The sequence below is a fragment of the Tursiops truncatus genome, chromosome 6 (assembly GCF_011762595.2).
Source record: "Tursiops truncatus isolate mTurTru1 chromosome 6, mTurTru1.mat.Y, whole genome shotgun sequence".
NCBI lineage: Eukaryota > Metazoa > Chordata > Mammalia > Artiodactyla > Delphinidae > Tursiops > Tursiops truncatus.
Window position 1 is genome coordinate 51,294,304 of NC_047039.1, and position 23,264 is coordinate 51,317,567.

The following is a 23,264-nucleotide window of genomic DNA, read 5'->3' on the forward strand; positions in this document are numbered from 1 at the left end:
TTATAACCCACTTGTGACTTTGTATGGTTTTTAATCTCCCATTTTTTGCATCAAATCTCTCATTTGATTAGCAGAAGTCTCTGAGGCCTGTCATGAGATAAGGGATTTTGAGGCTCTGTGTGGTTTCCTGAACAAAGCAGTGAGGGAGGTTTAGCAGCTTTTTGCTGTGTCATCGTTTTCATATCTTACTGGAGAAGAAATGGATTAGATCCTTTTTAAAATGTCTTCTGTGTCAGGTCCGGTACCCACAGAAAGTCTGTCTTTGTATCTTAAATAACAACCGTGTTAATTGATCTCCCCTTTTACAGAGAAGGAAAACGAGGTGGGAAAATGTTAAATCAGTTGCCCAAAGTAATTCAGAGTGCTGACTGTGACTCCATGGTGCTAAAAGTTGGCCGATCTGTGCTCCTACAGGCTGTTGTAGTGTGTCTCTTAGCCATGGGTTGATTGGGGGAATGTAGGCAGACCCCTCCCTTTTTTTTTTTTTTTTTTGCGGTATGCGGGCCTCTCACTGTTGTGGCCTCTCCCGTTGCGGAGCACAGGCTCCGGATGCGCAGGCTCAGCGGCCATGGCTCACGGGCCTAGCCGCTCCGCGGCATGTGGGATCCTCCCGGACCGGGGCACGAACCTGTGTGCCCTGCATCGGCAGGCGGACTCTCAACCACTGCGCCACCAGGGAAGCCCCCTCTCTTTTTTAATAAAGTCGCAGTGCCCTCTGCATATGAAAAATGCTTATAGGTTTTTTGACCTCATGCTCAGACATCTTCCTATCGTTTTGACTTGCTTTCTACTTTTCAACACAAAATTTACACTTATATCTTTGGAAAGACAGAAGGGGCAGGACTGCATCTATAGGGAGATTATACGAACAAGAGTTTGACATGAGTTTCATTCATAGCTTGTTTTTCTTTTGATAGTTCATCAGTTCACAGGTGTGGAAAGTCTTTTCTTTAAAAAATTATTTATTTTAGGCTGCCTTGGGTCTTTGTTGCTGCGCGAGGCTTTCTGTAGTTGCCCCAAGCAGGGGCTACTCTTTGGTGCGGTGCGTGGGCTTCTCATTGCAGTGGCTTTTCTTGTTGCCGAGCACGGGCTCTAGGCACGTGGGCTCAGTAGTTGTGGCTCACGGGCTCTAGAGCGCAGGCTCAGTAGTTGTGGTGCATGGGCTTTGTTGCTCCATGGCTTGTGGGATCTTCCCCGACCAGGGCTCGAACCTATGCCCCTTGCATTGGCAGGCAGATTCTTAACCACTGTGCTACCAGGGAATACCCGGTGTGGAAAGTCTTTAGTGACCATTCAAGTGGTATGAATGGATTTCTTTGGTGATCATTTTAGATTAGTGGGTTATAGAATATCTTATTTCAGGTCGTTACAGGTGACTATATTTTAGAAACCAGGGAAGTGTGGGACCCAGACTTGACTTTCTCTTGTGGTTTGGGGCTGTAGTCATTATCTTCTTAGCTTACTGGGTGGGTCAGAATTTGAGCCTTGCCATGAGCTAGCAAACTGGGCCTTAATATACAGCATTATGTGCCATCACCCATCTTTAATATTAGCTATTTTTAAAGGCAATATCATCCCTGTATAACAAAACCATTTTATGTGCCCACTTGGTACTACAGGCTGAATATGAATATATACAGTACACCACTGTGAAAACAGCCACACATTGAAGAGCTAAAGAAAATTAAACTTTGGTGCTTAATTACCTGAGTATTTGTATGTTTCCCCTTGTGTTTTGCTTGTCTCCTCTAATAGATGTTTGTGGGGGAAGCCGTAATATTTACTGATAGCTGCTTGCTTGTGAATGAGGACTCCATGATATTCATGGATACTTTCCATGATCTACATAAATGACATAAAATGCCAGGTATTGATATTGTGTTTGGCACAAGGGTGCTAACAGATATAGAATAAATACAAATGTCATTCATTCAACCAAAACTTTATTGAGCTTCTCTGGGCTAAGAGAGTCCCTGTCCTTAAAAAGCTTGTAAGCTACTCACAGCAACTGAAAAGTAGACCATTCATCATACTATGATGAGTTTTTGTTTTTTTTTTGCGGTATGCGGGCCTCTCACTGTTGTGGCCTCTCCCGTTGCGGAGCACAGGCTCCGGACGCGCAGGCTTAGCGGCCATGGCTCACGGGCCCAGCCGCTCCGCGGCATGTGGGATCTTCCCGGACCGGGGCACGAACCCGTGTCCCCTGCATCGGCAGGCGGACTCTCAACCACTGCGCCACCAGGGAAGCCCACTATGATGAGTTTTAAATTCTGACCATGGAACCCAGAGGAAAGACACATTATCTAGCCTGGAAAACTTTTGGGTGGCCTTAATTTTTCTTTCCTTCATGGATCATGAGACAAATGAAAGGAAAGCTTGTTTTCACCATTGCTTTTTAGAAATTTCTTATTTTGCTAATCTTTGTTTTAGGTGGTGTTTTAAAAGAAATGATAAACAGTTACCCCCATTCAGTGTTATGCTGAAAACCTCCATTTGCTCTGCATCCTGAAAAGGGTCTGCATCCCTCCTTTGAGGGACTAAGGAAAGTGGCGAAGTGCCACCAAGTGGCCTCTGGCTGTGACTGAGGGAAACTTGAACTGCTGAGTAGCAGGAGTGCAGTGGTCTGTCTAATGGGAAGTTCTTGGCCCCAATCACTTAACTCTTCTAACAACATCAGCACCACATTTATGTCATGTTCCAGTTTAAAAAGTGATTTTACAAAATGGAATGCATTGCTTCTGCAGAGCATCCCTGTGAGGTAGACAGGACAAATGTATTGTTAGCCCTCTTCTGGCTTTTGTGTGTGTGCTGCTTTCCCCCCCCCCCTTTTTTTAAAAATAAATTTATTTATTTATTTATTTATGGCTGCGTTGGGTCTTCGTTGCTGTGCACAGACTTTCTCTAGTTGTGGTGAATGGGGGCTACTCTTCGCTGGGCTTCTCATTGCGGTGGCTTCTCTTGCTGTGGAGCACAGGCTCTAGGCACACGGGCTACAGTAGTTGTGGCACACAGGCTCAGTAGTTGTGGCACACGGGCTTAGTTGCTCCGCGGCATGCGGGATCTTCCCGGACCACGGCTCGAACCCATGTCCCCTGCATTAGCAGGTGGATTCTTAACCACTGTGCCACCAGGGAAGTCCCCCATTTTTGTTGTTTTTGTTTTTATCGTTGTAAAATACATGTAACATAAACTTTAACCGTCATAACCACCACTGCAGTAGTATTAATAAATACATTCATAATGTGGTGCAACCATCACCACCATTCACCTCTGTAAGTCTTTTCATGTTGTAAAATGGAAGCTCTACACACGTTAAACAGTAGCCTCCCTGCTTCCTACTCACCCCACCCCCAGCCCCTGGCAGAGGTGAATGATTGGTCCATAGTCACACTGCTTGCACAGCTAGGGTAGAATCCAGCATTCTGCCTGTGTTGCAGCATGCTTTCTCCTAATTCGCACTACAGTAGGGAACTGAAGAAGGATAGTTAAAAGATTAGGTAGAAATTTTCCACTAGAAATAAGAGAACCTTCCAGTAGGGAAGGGATTTTCTTTTAAATTTAGAAAAATGAGTAAAAAAAAAACCCCAGCAAAATGAAACAGGTGCCGTGTGTATCTCTTGCCAACTAACATTCTATTGTTACTTGTTTTAAATAACGTGGAGTACAGTTTGCTTTGCCTAAGGAAAGAAGCTGAAAAGATACAGGCTCTGATTTTAGTTTCCAACTCTGTCAGTGATTTGCTGTGGCTCTGGGCAAGAAAAACAGCATCTATTGGGGTACTTTATTTTTTCTAAAAAGACAGTAAGTCCCACCCTCCATTTTCTTAGTAAGTAGGGTCTGGGCATGCTTTCTCTTTTATCCAGAAATGAACTTTTATTCTTTTCACCTGTCCTCACTTTGCCCTGGAACTCTCATCTCCCTTGAGGATGGGGAAAAAACCATTAAGTTGTCAATTAAAGATGACATCATCTGTTCAAAATTCAGAAAGCCTCTTTCGGAGGGACTCAGATTTTCTTGGGGGAGTAGGAGAGGTAAATGCCCAGACAAGTAAAAACTTAAACTCTGCATCGGGCTGACATCTCCCTTCTCAAAGGTTCCCCCTCCCTCTCCTCCTTCCCGGATGGCCTCTGGAGGCAGGAGGAAGTGACACAGGGATGGAGCCCTGGTCTGGGTGTTGCTCTCTGGTTGAAGTCTCATCGGCTATTTTTGCAGTGAGCTCTGTCCTTGCTGCCTCTGCTCCCGAAGCACCTCTGATGGCTGGACCTGTTGGTGTGCCCATGACCCCAAGGGCTTGGCATTCTCCACTGGTGTTGGCTGGTCCACAGGTGCCAGAGGCCTAGTGGCCACTCCTATTTAATCTCTGTTCTCTGCCTTTTGCTACAGGAGCTGTCTTTTAGAAACATCTTATTTTGCAGTAACTCCATACTTAAGAGTAAAGGTATGAGAATAATACAGAGAACTTCTCTATACCCTGAATCCCTTTTTAACATTTTGCTACATTTGTGTATTATTCTCTGTCTGTATACTCACTATTATGTATTTTTCTGAATCATTTGGGAGTAGGATACAGCTCCAGAGAAGCTGATCTAGAAGGATGAATTGGAACCTTCCAAGTGAACAAGGGAGGGAAGTGTCTGGAAATAGCTCTCATATTCTTTCTTTTTCTCTGCTTTCCTCTAACCCTTCTTTCTTCCAAGTTAAGTTTCTCCACCTCCTTGAGCTCTTCCTTTTATGGAAAAGCACAAAGAATGTAAAAACCACCCAAGTCCTTCAGATAATATGAAGGTTTATAATTTTGATCGAGGAAGCCTTTTTTAATAAGTCTAAGCACGAATTTTTTAGGGGTAGTTTATAAATTCACTAGTATCTCACCTAATAGAATAATTATATCCTGTGTTGGTGCTTGCCCTTTGGCATTTTTCAGCTTTTTAGATCTTCCCTCTAAAGGATAGGACTAGTATGGCAAAAAAAAAAAAAAATGTTGAAATTTCTTTCCTTTGATTCTTTTTTAAAATTTATTTATTTTTAATTAATTTATTTTTGGCTGCATTGGGTCTTCGTTGCTGCACATGGGCTTTCTCTAGTTGTGGCGAGCGGGGGCTACTCTTTGTTGCGGTGCAAGGGCTTCTCATTGCGGTGGCATCTCTTGTTGCGAAGCATGGGCTCTAGGCACACGGGCTTCAGTAGTTGTGGCCCGCAGGCTCAGTAGTTGTGGCTCGCAGGCTCAGCAGTTGTGGCGCATGGGCTCAGTAGTTGTGGCTTGCAGGCTCAGTAGTTGCGGCGCACGGGCTTAGTTGCTCTGTGGCATGTGGGATCTTCCCGGACCAGGGCTCGAACCCGTGTCCCCAGTGTTGGCAGGCGGATTCTTAACCACTGCGCCACCGGGAAGCCCCTTTCCTTTGATTCTTATAGCATAGCAGGCGAGGGGGTGAAGTTGACAGTAACATGTATTTGGGGAGTGCCTGGTAATTTCTGGGCTGTTCTGCTCTCCCAGCAGTAGGAGTAGCACCTCCCTTTTTCCTCTGATCGTTGGCCATGAGAATGGCTATTTGAAAACATCATCCATGGGACAGAATTTGGTCTGATGAGCAGTTTTCTTTGGTAAGAAAGACAGGTTGGTCATATGGGCAATAATATGAAGCAGTAGGTTTCCTGGAAATCTGTTGGTGGTGCCGCTGGAGTCCTGTGTCGTAGCTCCAGTGAGCGCCATTCCAACTGTAGGTTTCATAATGGTGCCTCCTGGAGCACACCCACTGGTCTTTCTTCATGCATTTCTCTCGTCCCCTAAAGAGAGATTTTAACTTTGATGAAAAAGCCTCAAAGATATTAAGTGTCTTTTTATTAATTTTTGAAATTTTATTTTATTTCTTTTTTAAATGGGCTAGCTTATATTTCATCGTGCAGGAACATAGCTCATTGTATCGGATTTATTGGGGGAAATTAAATTTGAATTGATTATGCTAACTATGATTTGAATGAGAGAAAAAGTATAAAAAATGAAGCTGTAAGCTTTTCATCTGAGAATAGTTCTACCTAGTGATTAAAAATTAGAGCAGTATGAAACTCGATAATAAAAAGGCAAGTAACCCAATTAAAAAATGGCCAAAGAACCTGAACAGGCATTTTTCCAAAGAAGACGTACAAATGGTTAATATGTAGCTAAGCAGATACTCAGTACCAGTCATTAGACAAATGCAAATCAAAACCACAGTAAGATACCATCACACCCCCGAAGATGGACAGTAACACGTGTTGTCCGAGATGTGGAGAAACTGAAACTTTCATACATGACTGGCGGGAATGTAAAATCACACAGTCACTTTGGAAAATGGTCTGGCAGCTCTTCAAAATGTCAAACATAGAGTGACCATAGGATTCGGCAATTCCACCCCTGGTTATATACCAAGAGAAATGAAGTATATGTCCACACAAGAACTCGTACATGAATATTAATAGCAGCATTATTCATAATAGCCAAAAAGTGGAAATAACCCTTATACCCATAAACTAATGAAATGACAAAGGAAGTGTGTTATATCTATGCAATGGATTACTATTTGGCAGTAAAAAGGAATGAAGTATTGATACATGCAACAGCTCAAATGACTCTTGAAAACATTATGCTAAGTGAAAAAAACCAGTCATGAAAGACCACATATTATATAATTTCATTAATATAAAACATCCAGAATAGGCAAATGTGTACATACAGGAAGTAAATTAGTGGTTTCTTAGGGCTAGGGGTGGAGGGACATGGGAAGCGATTGCTGGTGGATGGATATAGAGTATCTTTTGGGTGACAAGATGTAAAATTAGATTGTGGTGAAAGTGACATACTATCTATGAATATTAAAAAACATTGTATAATTTAAGTGAGTGAATTGTATGGTCTGTGAATAATGTATCAGTAAAGCTGTTTAAAAACGTACAGAAATTAAAGAAGTAAAATCAGGGCAAAATAAGGACACATTTTCTAGCATACCTATACCTGTAAATGAAATACGAGGTACTGTTTTTCTTAGCCTCTATAAACCCAATAACAATAGTTTTCTCTAGCTAAAAATACATTTTTTTTCCTGACATTTGAGTTTAACGTCTAGGTTATGCTCAGAAGTGGAACAGACAAGTCATTTTTTTCAGTTAAAATTTTACTAACTGTGCTTGCTTTGGTGGTACACATTCTAAAACTAAAGCAATATAAGGAACATCTAGCATGGCGTCTTTGCAAGGGTACACGTACCTCAGTGCAGTGTGTTATGTATATTTCCTTCCTTTATTGAAGGAAGTAAGAGAAGACCTGAATAAATGTGTATAGATGTGGAAAATATAATATTGTAAAGTTTACAGTTCTCTGCAAAATCTCTGAAAATATAATGAAGTCCCACTCAAAACCTCAGCAGGACTTTTCTTGGAACTTTACAATAACTGATTCTAAAACTTGTAAATAAGAATGAAGTTGCAATAGTAGTCCCAGACACCCCTCCTCCCCCAAAGAGCATTTAATAAAGTAGAGGGCTTGCCCATTGTCATATAGGATCTAATAAAGCCAAGCTAATGAAAGTTGTGTGAATGGTGCAGACAGAGGCAAATAAGTGAATGGATCCAAAGAGTGCCTGAAACTGCCCTGTACATGTATGAAAACCTGCCCTGGGTTAGAGATAACAGCGTCATTCATTATGTTGGAGTGTGATAATTTTAGCGTGAACGCATGTCAAACATTTACTTATCAATGAGGAAATCATCAAGATGGTGAAACTGTTCCAAGAGCATTTGGGGAATTGAAGGAAAAATGTTTGAATAAGATTTGTTATATACAAAACTGGTTAATCTCCTACAAGGCAATAAAACCATAACCATACCAAATTATTTGCATATGTACCAGACCAAAAAAATCTGCAAGTTAACATATTATTTTATAGAATATAGACCTTAATCAATAGAAAATAGCAAGTCAAACAAGGATATATCCCTTATAGAATGAAATATTCCTTGGGTGGGCCTGTTAGACAGTGCTCCAAGATGGCATTGAGTGGGCATGCAATCTTTTTTTTTAAATCTTATTTCAAAGCTACTGAGTAACTGAAGGATGAGTTATTCATTGCTGTTGAGATAATTGCCTATCCATAGGGGAAACAATTAAATGTAGATCACACTGTACACAAAAGTGGATTCTAGATATACTTGTGTGTTAAATTATTTCCTCTATGTATTTAAGCATTTCTCATAAAAAAGGGGAAAATAGGTTCTTGATAAAATACTAGATAGTAGTTTACTATCTAGTAAGTGAATGAATTAGGTCTATAAAAAAAAACTGAATAAAAAAATCAGTTTGCAGCATGATGTACTTATTGTGATACTAATATGAATTTTAAAATACTGTAGAATTTCTGGGACTTAATGTACATGTATAGAAAAGCATAAAAAACTAAACTTTTGTACCCCAGAAAAATGAAAAAATATCTAGTATTGTTTTATTAATAATTATTAAGTTCTGCTAAATTTAAGTGTTTTCTGCCTGGTAAAGATGCTATAATTGTAGCTTTGAGACATGCAACAGTTACCTGACACAACAGACTTGATTTTAGTAGAACTTAATTAATTTAGTGTTTTATATATATGGTATGTCAAATCATTGGGGTAAAGATACAGGTTTTTAAAAATTATCTTGGGAAAAATAGCAAAAGATTAAGAAAAATGCACAGCACTATCTTGTACCATATACTCAAATTATAAATGGATCAACATTAAATATTAAAAAAATAAGCAGCATGGTAAAATTATGTTATATAATCTTTGTGGAGGGGAGGTTTTCCTAAGTATGCCCTCAAAATCAGAAATATTAAAGGGAAATATTAATTTTGATTATATAAAAATTTCAATATTGGGGAGAATTTTAAAATTAAAGATAAGGCAAATGAGAAATGGGGACATTTTTATATACATTTCAGAGAACATATTTTTCTAGCCCTTATAAATGAATCTGTAAGGGAACAGATAGGCAAGAATGGTCCGAAAGGCTAGACAGCCCTTTGAATCTATCTTATTCCTCTTTCCCTGCTTGTAAACTGAGATGTCAGTCAGTACCCTGGAGTCTTGTTTACCTAAGTGCTTAGGGCTTCCTCCATTCTCCTGGTAAGAAGTTCTTGTGATAGAAAATAACATGCCTTCAAGCTACATTTCCACTTAACCGTGGCGTTTTCTTTTCTCCCATCACCCACACCCAACCACCCTTGTGAAAAGAACCTTGATTTTCCCCTAAGCTGATATATGACATTTAGGAAACTTGACGTGTTCAAGAAAAGATGAATGTTGAATATAAAATATTACCGGGTATTGGGAAGTCTGAAGGTAGAATATAATCATACTCCACTTAATGTACAATAAGGGCATTGACATCTTAGAATTTTAAAAAAAAGAAGCTTTCCTAAAGGGATGGTCAATAACCCTTTCCTCTCTTCTCTATGGCTGTGGACAGTTAAGGTGAATCGTCAGTGGGAGGTTGACGATTCTGTTATATACAGGGCAGAGCTTATTCTTAAGCTCTATGGAAGTTTCCTTCTCTCCAGTAGGCTTGCCTCTGCGTGTGTCTCTGCGATAGATCTAGGTCAAAATGTGGCCTAAGATTCTGCAAACCAGATTGGTCTCCAGCTCCTCTATGTTACCTCAGCATTCTGTGGTATGAATATATAATGGGAAACAAGGCAGTTTTTAAAACATAAGATATTTTACAAAATACTTGCCCTTTCACTCCAGAATTTATCCTTAGGAAATAATCAGGCAAGTGAGTAAAGGGGCTTATTGCAGTATTATTTGTATTGATAATTGCCAAACATTGGGAGCAACTAGCATGCCTCAAAATGAGGGATAGGTAACAAATTATGTTACCTCTATTCAGTAGACTGCTATGTGGACACTAGCTATGAAAGAGCAACTCTGTATTTGTTGAGAAGAAAAGATTCAGGATAAAGTAAGCAAATAATAAAGGAAACCAGAATATGTTATCCCAAAATATGTATGCCTCTTTGACATAAAAATCATTTTGAGCTGAAGGCAATCAAGAAGCAGTAAACACTGAAAAAGTTCCCTCTTTCTATCTAAAGGTGGGACATAAATTCTGTTTTTACTGGAGACAGACTCGTGTACAGCTCAGAGTCTGCAGACAAATCTTGTTAAATTAACCCTTATTTATTCCAAGCTATTCCTTCACCATTTACCCCTAGGCCTTCACCATTTGTTTTTCCAATTCTTGACAAATGTATTGTTTCTTTGTCAGAAAGGTATAAAAGATTTCTGCTCTGCTCACTTCTTTGGGTCTTTATTGTCCTATGAAGGTTCTCACGTACATGTAACCATTCAATTAACTTTGTGTGCTTTTCTCTTGTTGATCTGTCTTTGTCAGTTTAATTTCCAGACCCAGCCAGTGACCCTAAGAGGGTTGACAAAAACTTTTTCCTCCCCTACAGTAATATTCCATTTCAATCAAGAAAAATATAGACAGATAGATAGGGAAAAGATTTGGAAGGATATATACAAGCTACAATGTTATCTTTGGGTGGAGAGTTTTGGGGGGTGATTTCATTAATTTCTTTTTTGTGTACTGGAATATAAAGAAAAATAAGTTTATTTTATTGGGGCTGTATTTCAGGAATATTCACCATGTAACTGAGTGGATTCTGCTATTTGATTTTCAAAACTGATAAGAAATGGAAGTGAGATAATATAAATAATTGAAGGACTTGTGTTGTATACTTTAATCTATGTAGACTTTTCCTGTAAGACAAAGAAGTAACAACCTCACTGCCTTTTTATTAACAGGCCTTCTCGTGTAGATATGGCAACAAGCAGCCAACACTTCTCATCGTTTGATACAAAACAGGCATCCGGACAGCACCGAACATCTAATGTGAAAAGGTCAGGAAAGGGGGGGGTGCGGGTGTTCCTGGGGGACTGGGGAGAGCAGTCCAACCCTTGGGTAAATTGCAGTGTTGATGTTAGATAGAGCTTTGTGTTTTACTAATGGGTAGGGTGGAGAGAGGCCTGGGCAGGTATAAGTGCCCATTTTACAAATTAGGGAAGGAGTCTCAGAGCTCCTAAGGGATTTAGTGAGTAGGTCACCCTGTTACATAAAAGCAGAAACAAAACCAAATTCAACTCTTGGGGTACAACTCCCTCTTGAGCCTTTTTTTATCTTTTAAAATTTTAACCATTTATTTTATTATGAAATAATGTAACCATATCGCCAAGCATCGGGCAAGATGGAGGAAAGAAGAATTATGAGCACTGTTAGAATTTTGGTATATTTCATTCCAGTCTTTTCTCTAGGCATGTGCTCCTTGATATAGATGTAGCCATACCTTTTTCATTGAACATTGTATTGTGATTGTTTTTCCAATTGTATTCTTCTTGTAACTTTGGCTGAAAAGTGCATTTAAGAAGCATTTGTCATAGAAAATTCAGGAAATATACAAAAGCACAAAGGAGAGATAAAATATGTATTACCATCACCATAACTGTTTTTTGGGTGTGTATTCTTTCTTTTTCTCTTCATATATAGAGATATTAATTTTTTTTCTAAATTGGGATCATATTAATTTTACTGTTTGGTAACCCACTTCAAAGCATAATACATCGTGACATTTTTCCTTTCCACTGAATGTGTTTTATAATATCATATTTGATTGCTAAGTACTGTTCCTTTACGCCCATTTTAGAATTATTTTAGCCAGTTGTCACTTTTTGAATATGTAAGTTGTTCCTTTCTCGGTTATTAAGGCAACTTTGTTAAAGCTTTATTTTATACCATGAAAAAGTGCTTTCCATTTATCCTTACGGGTTTATTAAACTTTATACAGCACGTCTTCGGCCTTTTAGATTTTGCATTTGAAATTTCAGCTACTTTTGAGTATGTTCACAATACTCATGGGCTTGGCGGTTTGTCTTAGGACTCAACCCTCACAATATAAGGAAGCGGTGCAATATTTATAAGGATTGAGGAATGGAGATGAAGTTGAAAATAACTTCTCAGGATCTGAAGGCGTTTATTTTCCACACTACTTTTTGATTTCATATGTCTCTGCTCATGGAAATCTGAGCTATCTTCAGAAATATGTATTCCTCCCTCATAGTTGTCCTCTAACTGATCTGATAGTTTCCTAGGTAACCACTGCATCAACATTTATATAATGCTGAGTTTGAAAGCTGGGATAAAATAAATTTAAAAAATATTACTGAAAGCAGTGATAAATTAAGGGCATAGCATTCAGAGAGAGCTCTGGGTTGTATCGGTAGACTGGGAATTTTCAGCATATGTGTAGTTCTGAAGGCATGAACTGTACGTGCTCTTTCCAAGAGAGAGCAAAACAAATGAGAAGAGAGTGAAGGAAGGAAGCCCCATGAACACAGACATTGAAGGAGCAGCTAATGGAATGATTTCATGCAGAGCTATGGAGGTTTGAGGGACAGGACGATTAAATGAGATGGTAGCTGCAAGGTGGGCAAGGGGTTGGGGAGGGGTGAGTTCTGGAATGAGGTCAGCAGAGCCAGGTGTTGCAAAGAGGTCTACGTGGATAAAGGCTGGAAAGCATCCTTTGTATTTTGTAGTTAGGTCATCATAGACCTTTAGCTTAGAGGGTTCCTTGCCAGGCTGCAGTGGAAGATGAATGGGAGGAGGGGAAGTAGGGAAAGTGAGAGTCAACTCTTTTTTGAAGCTTTTGCCTATGAAGAGAAGGAGTGGGAGAAGTTCAGGAGAGAAAACAAAATCGAAAGTTATCTTTTTGGCTGGTTTTACTTTAAGTAGAAATGAGTGAGATTTGTGCGTTTTCTGAGTTGGAAAGAGGGCAGAGAGGAAAAGGTTTAAAGACATATAAAGGAAGAAACAGGAGGGAAACGTAAGAAGTATAGTATTAGCATTTGTAGGTTTCGTTTTAAAATTAAATTATTAAAATTAAGATTTTTCTTTAAAAAAATGAAACAATAAAAATTCCTACTCTGCCTTTCAATCAACAGGTCTTCTAATGCATTTGTAAAAACAAGCACTTGTAAATTTATTGTGAAGCAGCCCAGAAGGACATCTGCAAAGTTGAGCAATGCTTCTAACCTGAGCAAGTCTGTGGGTAGTTAGACCGCATAGAGCATAATGGCGCCCTAGCTAATGTATACTCCCCATGTGACTGCTCCACTGACACCCGGTGTATTGCTCCTCCACACAAAGCTGTGAGGCAGTCAAGGAGGGAGTTTAGTCACTATTTCACAAACGAGCAATCCTGGATGGCAGGTGACATACCCAAGGTGCCTCAGCCAGGCAGTGGTTGATCTGCATCTTGATGCTCCATCTCCTCATTTCCTGGCCAGAGCATCTTTAATGATGAACCCATTTGCTTCCCTGGTTGTAATCCCTCTCATCTGTTTAGTCTTACAAAGTGCTTTGACAACCATGGGTTCTTTTTTTTTTTCTTTCTTTCTTTTTTTTTTTTTGCGGTACGCGGGCCTCTCACTGCTGTGGCCTCTCCCGTTGCGGAGCACAGGCTCCGGACGCGCAGGCTCAGCGGCCATGGCTCACGGGCCCAGCCGCTCCGCGGCATGTGGGATCTTCCTGGACCGGGGCACGAACTCGTGTCCCCTACATCGGCAGGCGGACTCTCAACCACTGCTCCACCAGGGAAACCCATTTACAAACATTTTAATACTTCACTTATCAAGCCTAGATCATAGCTCAGCATGGGCACAGACCATTGGTAGCTTTAATTATTACCTGACGAAAGCTGGCATATGCGAATCCCAGAGTTATGCAAGGAGTTCTGGTCACCCGGAAGCCTGAGTTCTAAAGACTGTTTAGTAGGATGAGATTTTCAAATGGCTAAATCATTAAGGTTATGGGCAAAATTTGACTAGAGGCTTGTGAGAGAAAGGAGGGACCCTCTCTTGGATTGTTTAGTCAAGAATACCGCATAGAGGGAGTTGCTGTTTAAAGGGTATAGGGTTTCAGTTTTGCAGGATGAAAACGTTCCGGGGGTTAGTTGCACAACAACGTACAGATACTTAACACTACTAAACTGTACACTTAAAAATGGTTAAGATGGTAAATTTTTAATTATGTGTGTGCTACCATAGTGAAAGAAAAAAGAAATGCAGGATAGTTAACCCAGACATTATTATATAGAGTTCATCCTAGTTTTCTTTGACCTCCTTTTTGTCTTAGGTACTAGGTACATTTCCCATGCTATTAAGACATGTGTATCATCTCGTCTTGGAAAAATCCTTCCTAGCTTGAGAAGGAAACCTCTGGACTGAGTTCAGGAAAGCTGAGACAGGGTTTTTGTGTGCATCTCACCTTCTTGCTGTACTTTCTTGCTTCTTTCTGACTCACTAGGCATTACCCTAAGGAGCTTCTTCTTCGTTGTTTATGGTTGACCAGCACATTCACTAGTAAGAAAAACCAGGGGGAGTTAGCAATCTTTGCTAAAAAGAAGCCACTTCAAAATAAGTTTTATTAGAGATGATTGGGCAAAGGTTAAATTATTACCATACCAATGGGCTATTAAAGAGCAGCTTATTATAATTGTATTTATTAATAAATCAGGATAGGAGGAAAAGGCAATAAGCACAGGTAATTTAAAGGAATTTGATGTATCATGTTCTGGTTTTGAAGACTAAGTGCTTTTTAGGAACAATTGATTAAAAACTCCACTCTTGGGCTTCCCTGGTGGCGCAGTGGTTAAGAATCCGCCTGCCAATGCAGGGGACACGGGTTTGAGCCCTGGTCCGGGAAGATCCCACATGCCGTGGAGCAACTTAAGCCCGTGTGCCACAACTACTGAGCCTGTGCTCTAGAGCCCGTGAGCCTCACTACTGAAGCCCGCACGCCTAGAGCCCATGCTCCGCAACAAGAGAAGCCACCGCAATGAGAAGCCCATGCACCGCAACGAAGAGTAGCCCCCGCTCGCCACAACTAGAGAAAGCCCGCGCACAGCAACGAAGACCCAACTCAGCCAAAGATAAATACACAAATAATTCATAAAAAAAAACTAAAACAAAAAACACCACCCTTGCTGTTAGTTAACAGATCTACTAAAATAGACATGACATGAAGCACTGTGGCACATAGGGGTGGCTCCTGATCAGAGCTCTGCTGTCCTGTTTGGTTCTGAATGATGAGCATGTGATTCAGGAGGAAAGATTAGGCACGTTTATTCTTTTAAAAAATAATAGTATTTCCCTATTCCTTTAAATGCATTATTTAGGAGCATTTTGACCTTATATCTTCTTTGTTGCTCTTCCTAACAGCAATGTTAATACCTGTTGAGTAGATATTGTCATATCCTCATACCCCTTTTCTAGATGAGGGAACAGAGTTGGAGAGATTAAGTGACTTGCCTAAAAGTCTACACAGCCTACCACAGATTGTGAACTTACTGGGTCCCTTCTCTCCCTTGGGTAGTTAATGAGTTGTACTGGGGGTCTCTGTAGTCTGGTTGTCCAGCTGTGCGTGCTCCTTGAACCTCTGGGCTCCACACAGCTGAATCAATAGGCCTGACGCATGTTGGCCAGGAGTTCTTGAGTACAGATGCGATCTTGGATTTGCCTGGGAAAGAACCCTGAGTACTCCCACACACGTTGGTAAAGGTCTCTGAAGAGTAAACCCTGACCCTGCTACCATTCTGTGCCTATAAATCTTAAGTGTTTAGTTCTTTCTTTGAAAGAACTGTCTCTTTTTGGCCTAAGTCTAGAGCCAGCTGAGATATCGGTAAAGGGGTCAGATCAATAGAGATCAGACTCTCAGCTTTATTATTCTTAAAGACTGTATTGGAGGATGTAGATTAGATGCCTGGAGAAATGGGCTTTTGACACACCTCTGAATGAACTTCAGGTGCTATACTGCAAGCTTCCCTGGTGAGGATGGTGAGGGTTGTGGGGTAGAACCTGCCCTTCTTAGCTCACCGCACTGGGGAAAGTATAGATTATAATGTACCCACTCTCCCTATAGGAAGGGGGCCAGGTCACTTATGCCCAGTCAGGTAACTCCCCTCCTAGAAGAGGAATGCAGAGGTGCGAGTGTTATGCAGAGGAGTGTTATCCAGCCAAGGCCCGCCTCAGGGAAATCTGAGGCGTGGGAGGAACTATTCCTCCCTCACAGCTGTTAACTTTCTAACTCATCTGTGAATTTCCTAGATAGCTCCATCAACATTCATAATGCTTACCTATTACTATTGATCCTTTATTACATAGAAGTGGATTTAAAATTAAGTTCGTATTAGAGATGCATTTGGACAGTTTAAAAGTGTTAACTATTCGATTGGGTGTGCACTTATTTTAAATAATTGATTTATCAAGTAAAAGAGGCAAGGAACTTAGAAGTACAGCATTATTATATATTGGTTTTTTAGACTTCTATTCATTTTAACACAAATCATAAAAATCCCCTCTCTGCCTTTAAGCAACAGTTCTCATGAAGCAGATAGGGTTAATATTGGGTCATTAGATTATGTGCAAAGTGTGGAGAAGCTTCGCCAGGTCATAAAGTATGAGTGTGTATGTGGTTCTTATCAGGCAAGGTTGGGCAGTTTGACACTCTTAGATAATTATACTAATGCCTCAGTATATATAAGTGCTTATATTTTTATTTCCATGAGCATACCTGATTTTTATAACTACCTTATAAAGTAGTAACAGCAGGCTTGACTATCCCCATCATACAGATAAGGAAACGGAAACTTAGGGAGGTAAGGTGGGCTGTTCAAGGCTTCAGAGCTGGGAATTGGTGGAGATGAGACTTTTTTCTTTATAACACTACTTTTATGTTTTAAAATCTTTATAAATCAAAATTTCATCATAAAAGTGACATGAACAGAGTTTAAATAATATAGAAAGAAGAGAAAAAAAGTCACCAGTTACCTCTCTACCCAACATAGCATCAGTATAAATTGTGAGTTCTCAGAGGACAGAAACAACATCTCCAGGTAAATAACTGAAAATGGCATTGCGAGTCTGAGCTCAGGTTATCTGGGACCACAGTTTTAGTGGAATTAGTACACAATAAGAAATTTTTGATGGAGGGTCTTGAAGCAAAGGGGCTCCTGGGCTCTTGAATGCAGTAGAAACTTTTTCTGGATGCACTTAGCAAAGAACCCAGAATTCCTGTCTGCCTGCTGCTGGCTTGATCCATAATGGCCCTCTTCTCCCTGCGCTCCTGCCCCCATCCTCAAATCTTCATAAATAATAAAATTCTGGCATGTTGATTATCTTATAGGGAATATAACCTTTATGTTTCAAAGGGCTAAGTTTTCACTTCTGTTTGCCCTTATAGCCAGTAAGGTTTTTTTTGTTTTGTTTTGTTTTTTGTTCTTTTTGCGTTACGCGGGCCTCTCACTGTTGTGGCCTCTTCCGTTGCGGAGCACAGGCTCTGGACGCGCAGGCTCAGCGGCCACGGCTCACGGGCCCAGCCGCTCCGCAGCATGTGGGATCTTCCCGGGCCGGGGCACGAACCTGCGTCCCCTGCATCGGCAGGCGGACTCTCAACCACTGCGCCACCAGAGAAGCCCCCTTGGCTGTTTTTAAATAGTCAGACTCATCACTCTAGGCTGGTTGGACCGGTGTTATGAGGCTGAGCAGAAGGGTTTATGTAGTAAGTGTGGCTGCCATTTTAGGTCCTTGATTGAAGGGGGCAGTGTGATTGAACATCTGTTTTAGGCAGAATAGACTGAGGGTGGTGCCCAGAAAAATTAGTATTATCTGGGAGCTTGCTGAGCCCATCCCAGGCCTACGGAGTCAGAAACTCTGGTGGTGTGGCCTAGTGGTATTGTTTTAACAAGCCCTCTGGTGAGTTGAGTGCACGCTAAAGTTTGAGAGCCGCTTAAGCACAGCTGGTACTACGAAGACATTCTTGGAGACTGTTTCAGAATTCAGGCTTGAAGTGGTGATCGTCTCAGTTAATGTGGCGGCAGCGGGAATGGAGAGAACAGCTGACCCCCAGACATGTGTGAGAAGTCCTAGCTGAGATTCCACTTGCTCTCTTGGTCATTCTTTGTGGAACACATGGTAGCACTGGTATTCTGGAGAGGAGGGGGTCTTAATTTCATGTGAACAGGTTAGTAAAACGCTTAGAAGGGTTGAGTTCACTGTGTTTGGAGGTGCCGAGCGCCCACTTCTGTTTCTCCCTCTGAGCTGGGCTTGCAAGTGCATCCACCCAGGTGCCAGTGTGGCCAGCTGAGATGCAGAGGTGGCTGTTTCTGTGGCAAGGGGACTGGTATCTGTTGTCAGCCCATTTCTTGGTAACAAAAGATGAGCTCTACTCTGAGAGAACTGGTGGGAGTGGAAATTAAGAGAACAGGTGAGAGGTAACACTGAAACACCTAATGGTTGAAGGGACGGGGTGATGAGGGAGGGAGTGGGCATTGGTGAGCTAAAAATTTCCTTTTGTTCTTAGAATAGAGTCCATCTTCTCGGGTGGGAGGGAGGGAGATGCAAGAGGGTGGGGATATGGGGATATATGTATACGTATAGCTGAGTCACTTTGTTATAAAGCAGAAACTAACACACCATTGTAAAGCAATTATACTGCAATAAAGATGTTTAAAAAAGTAAATTAATTAATTAAAAAAATAAAATAGCATTGCTATTTAAAACAAAAACAACAAAACAAAGTCCATCTTCTCCGCCACCATGGTGTCTGTTCTGTGCCTGCTTTCTGTCCTCATTCCTCCCGCTCTCGGCCTTGCTCTCACCGCATTCCCAGCTTAGAACCTCCCTTCTCCCCTCAACCCAGGTATTCTCGTGGCGGCCTCCATTCTGCAGCACTTGGATGTCACCCTCTTCAAGAACTTTCTATGAGCATCCTCATTAATGTTGGGCCTCACCCCACCCCCTTCCCCAACCAGTTTCTTCCCCAGACCACTTATCCCAGTATGAGATGATCTTAGTTACTGGTCTCCTTGTTTTAAGTCAGCCCTCCCTCCGCAGCACTTCCACAGCCGGGAACCCTACGGGTCTGCTCAGTGTGTATTCCCAACACCTAGAAGAGTGTCTGGTGTGTAGTTAGAGCTCCATAAATATTAGCTGAGTGAATTCTAGGTAGAGATTTGCTTGCGGGGGGGCAGGTAGGGGGAGGAAGTAGGGGGAGAAATGTGTCTGTAGACACCAGGCAGCACATGACAGCTAACTTGGCAGGCAGTGGAGGTGAAACAGGATAAATCCAAGAGATGCTCAGGAACTAACACTGACAAAATTTGGAGCTGGACTGATATGGAAGGTATTAAGCAATTTACTTGTGAAAAATTTTCATGAGAGAGGTTTGTGAACTCCTAGCATTCGTATTTGACCTCTTCATTCACTAGAAACTTAAGGGCAGAGCAATTCTGTGTTAGTATTAGGGTTCTTCAGAGAAAGAAGATAGAAAGAGATATATCGAGATGGGGGAGAGAGAGAGAGAGAGAGAGAGAGAGAAGAGAGATTGATTTGTCATGGGAATTGGCTCACGTGATTATCAAAGCCGAGATGTTCCATGGTCTGCTGTCTGCAAGCTGCAGAACCAGGAAAGCCGGTGGCGCAGTTCAGTTGAAACCCGACAGCCCGGTAACCAGAAGCACAAGAGAGGAGAAGATAGATGTCCCAGCTCAGATAGAGAAGAGATCGCGCGTTCCCCCTTCCTCTGCCTTTTTGTTCTATCCTGGCCCCCAACGGATTGGCTGATGCCCACCTACATTGGGGAAGGCCATCTGCTTTACTCAGTTCACCAATTCAAAGCCTAATCTCTTCCAGAAACACCCTCACAGACCCAAAAATAATGTTGTACCAGCTATGTAGACATCGCTTAGCCCATTCAAGTTGCCTTAGAAAATTAACCATCACAAAATGAGCTCTCCAGCTAACCCCTTTTCCAAGAGCTTGTCTCCTTTCTGCACCACCCTGGAGGAGAGATGCTTTCAGGTCCCAGGCATAAGGAATTCTGTTTCTGAGCGTCTCACAGAGCAGCGCTCTATCCCCCCAACGCATCCGGCCACTCAACAATACTTATGGGGTTGTAGTATGTTCTAGATACAACCAAAGGCCCTGGGGGCATAACAGTGACTAAAACAACCTCCTTGCATTTATATCCTAGAGAGGGAAGATGCCAAAGACAAACAGGTCCACAAATATAGGCACAAGATATTTTGGATGGTAATAAGTGGTATAGAGCAGACAAAACAATGAGAGAAGTTGGGCTGAGGTCAGCGAGGCAGGTCTTGAGTTGGTGCTTTTTGAGCTGATACCTGAATAACAAGAAGGAACCAGCCATGAGAAGACCTGGGGGCAGAGGGTGGGTGGTTCCCTGCAGCACCTTCAGAACCCACTTCTGGAAGATGAGTAACTGAAGTGGGATTTTTGTTTTCCTGCTTAAAAAATGAATATGGAGAGGATGGTGGCACAGAAATTCAACTTTCAGCACTTTGAAATGAATCATTGTACTGCTTATTTCCTTACTGACATACTTTCTTGTTAAATGTTGTTACACAAAACATTTTACAGATGGCTGTCATTTTAAAGGGCAGAATTTCTATCAATCATAAATAATTAACATGAGTTTCAAAAAAGGGTAAAATCATGACTCATACAGATGTAAAAATGAACAGATGTTAAAAATTTTACTTGACTCATTAATCAGGGAGAGAACTAGGCAGATGTTAAAACAGATTTGAAGGAGATATCAAAACAGCACAAATTTATGTGGAGTAAAGGAATGTTGAAATGAATGTGCAAATTCAGGCGAAACTAGCTTCTTCCACAGTGGAGGAGGGAAGTCGATTGAAGGCCAGGACAGAATTTACTTGTGTTAAGTAACAAGTTCAACTGACTAAATTTGAAGATCTAATTGTCTTTATTAAACTCTTTGTGAATTGGGCAGCATCCCATCTAGCAATAGAAAGGAGCTCCTTCAGGCTGCAGGAAAGGAAAGGTTTTTCAAGGCAGAGAAGAAGCAGGGGAAAGAGGAAATTAATAGCAAAGAATGCATTGTTTTAGGCTAGGTTGCCCTCCTAAGGGGAGTGGAAGGGGTCTATCAGTGGATTTCCAAGTGCTGTTCAGGAAATTCCAGGTTGGCTGGTTATAGGTCACATTCTTGGAGAAGGTTGGAACTGTAATTAGGTTAGCTTTAAGTCCTGGTGGGGTTTAGCATAAATGACTCCATTTTGCGCCTGTTGTCTCTTTTCTCTTAACATCTTTATTGGAGTATAATTGCTTTACAATGGTGTGTTACTTTCTGCTGTATAACAAAGTGAATCAGCTATACATATACATATATCGCCATATCTCTTCGCTCTTGCGTCTCCCTCCCACCCTCCCTATCCCACCCTTCTAGGTGGTAACAAAGCCCTGAGCTAATCTCCCTGTGCTATGCGGCTGCTTCCCACTAGCTATCTGTTTTACGTTTGGTAGTGTATATATGTCCATGCCACTCACTCGGTCCCAGCTTACCCTTCCCCCTGCCTGTATCCTCAAGTCCATTCTCTAGTAGGTCTGTGTCTTCCCTGTATCCTCAAGTCCATTCTCTAGTAGGTCTGTGTCTTTATTCCTGTCTTGCCCCTAGGTTCTTCATGACCCTTTTTTTTTTTTTTTTTAGATTCCATATATATGTGTTAGCATATGGTATTTGTTTTTCTCTTTCTGACTTACTTCACTCTGTATGACAGACTCTAGGTCCATCCGCCTCACTACAAATAACTCAATTTTGTTTCTTTTTATGGCTGAGTAATATTCCGTTGTATATATGTGCCACATCTTCTTTATCCATTCATCTGTCGATGGACACTTAGGTTGCTTTCCTGGCTATTGTAAACAGAACTGCAATGAACATTGTGGTACATGACTCTTTGAATTATGGTTTTCTCAGGGTATATGGCCAGTAGTGGGATTGCTGGGTCATATGGTAGTTCTATTTTTAGTTTTCTAAGGAACCTCCATACTGTTCTCCATAGTGGCTGTATCAATTTACATTCCCACCAACAGTGCAAGAGGGTTCCCTTTTCTCCACACCCTCTCCAGCATTTATTGTTTGTAGATTTTTTTGATGACTGGGCCTGTTGTCTCTTTTTTAACACGTGTCTATAGATAACAGTTATTTTGTATTGATATCAGTTACGTATAATTTACAGAGCTGTAAGATAATTCCTGTGGAATCAAAAACAAACAACCTGGCAGCGTCTGCTTTAGATTTTAGACAATGCAGTTTTCCACGGACATACATTCTTACCCCTACATAATCAAAGTAAAACAAAATAACCTCTGCTCCCACTCATGAATAGATGTAGTTCCTACACTTGTGATCTTTGGAGTGATGGGGGGACTGTCATTTACTAAGTGCCTGCTATGAGCATTATTTGTCAGTTTGTTCCATCTTCAAAACAGGCCCATGAAGTAGTTGGTGGTGTTCCCATTTTACAGATGAGAAAGTCAAGTTCCCAGAGGTTAGAGACACAGCTAGTAAGTGACAGAGTTAGAATTCCAGCCTGTCCTTCTGTCTCCAAAGTGTACACGTGCGCGTGCGCACGCACACGCGCACACACACGCACACACACTCCCTGTGACAACTTGCTAAAAGTAAAAACTGTAGAAATTCTGTGTATTTTTTTCTTGATCTTTAGGTCACTGTCAACCAAGGTGGATCTCAGGAGTGGCCTGGAAGAATGTGCAATGGCCCTGAACTTATTTCTAAGTAACAAATTTACAGATGCCTTAGAATTGCTTCGACCATGGTAATTAACTTTATTTCTTTTAGATAAAATATATTTTTTTGGATGCTTTTGATGATTCTGTCTCTGATGTCATTCTTGTCAGTTAATTTTTCTGCACTTCCTCCTGAATATTTATAAACTAATTTGGTTGAGACCCCTAAATGTTGATTAGTTTTAATATCCAGTTAAGAAATCTGTCTTTTCAACTTTAATTAGTAGAGCATTTCTGATTCTTTCTCCTATCTTAAATTTCTATACTTGTTCAAATAGTGTCATCTTATTAGTTTCATAGCGCTTCATTTGGCTTCATTCAGTGAAATATTTTTATGGATATTCCTCTGAAACTTAAATATCATTGAGAAAAGTTTCTTTTGAAATGGGCATGGGTGGACGTCCCTGGTGGTGCAGTGGTTAAGAATCCACCTGCCAATGTAGGGGACACGGGTTTGATCGCTTGTCTGGGAAGATCCCACATGCCGCGGAGCAAATAAGCCTGTGAGCCACAACTACTGAGCCTGCGCTCTAGAGCCCGGGAGCCACAACTACTGAGTCTGTGCGCCTAGA

At 41.2% G+C, this 23,264-nt stretch overlaps 1 protein-coding gene across 1 annotated transcript in view; it reads left to right on the forward strand.

The window, feature by feature from the left end:
• Positions 1 to 23,264, forward strand: part of TTC39B (tetratricopeptide repeat domain 39B) — a 136,168-nt gene that overhangs the window by 57,576 nt on the left and 55,328 nt on the right. The window contains exons 3-4 of the mRNA XM_019934851.3: positions 10,816 to 10,911; positions 22,611 to 22,721. Coding sequence (XP_019790410.1) covers positions 10,816 to 10,911; positions 22,611 to 22,721 — 207 coding nt within the window. The remainder of the gene's footprint in view (positions 1 to 10,815; positions 10,912 to 22,610; positions 22,722 to 23,264) is intronic.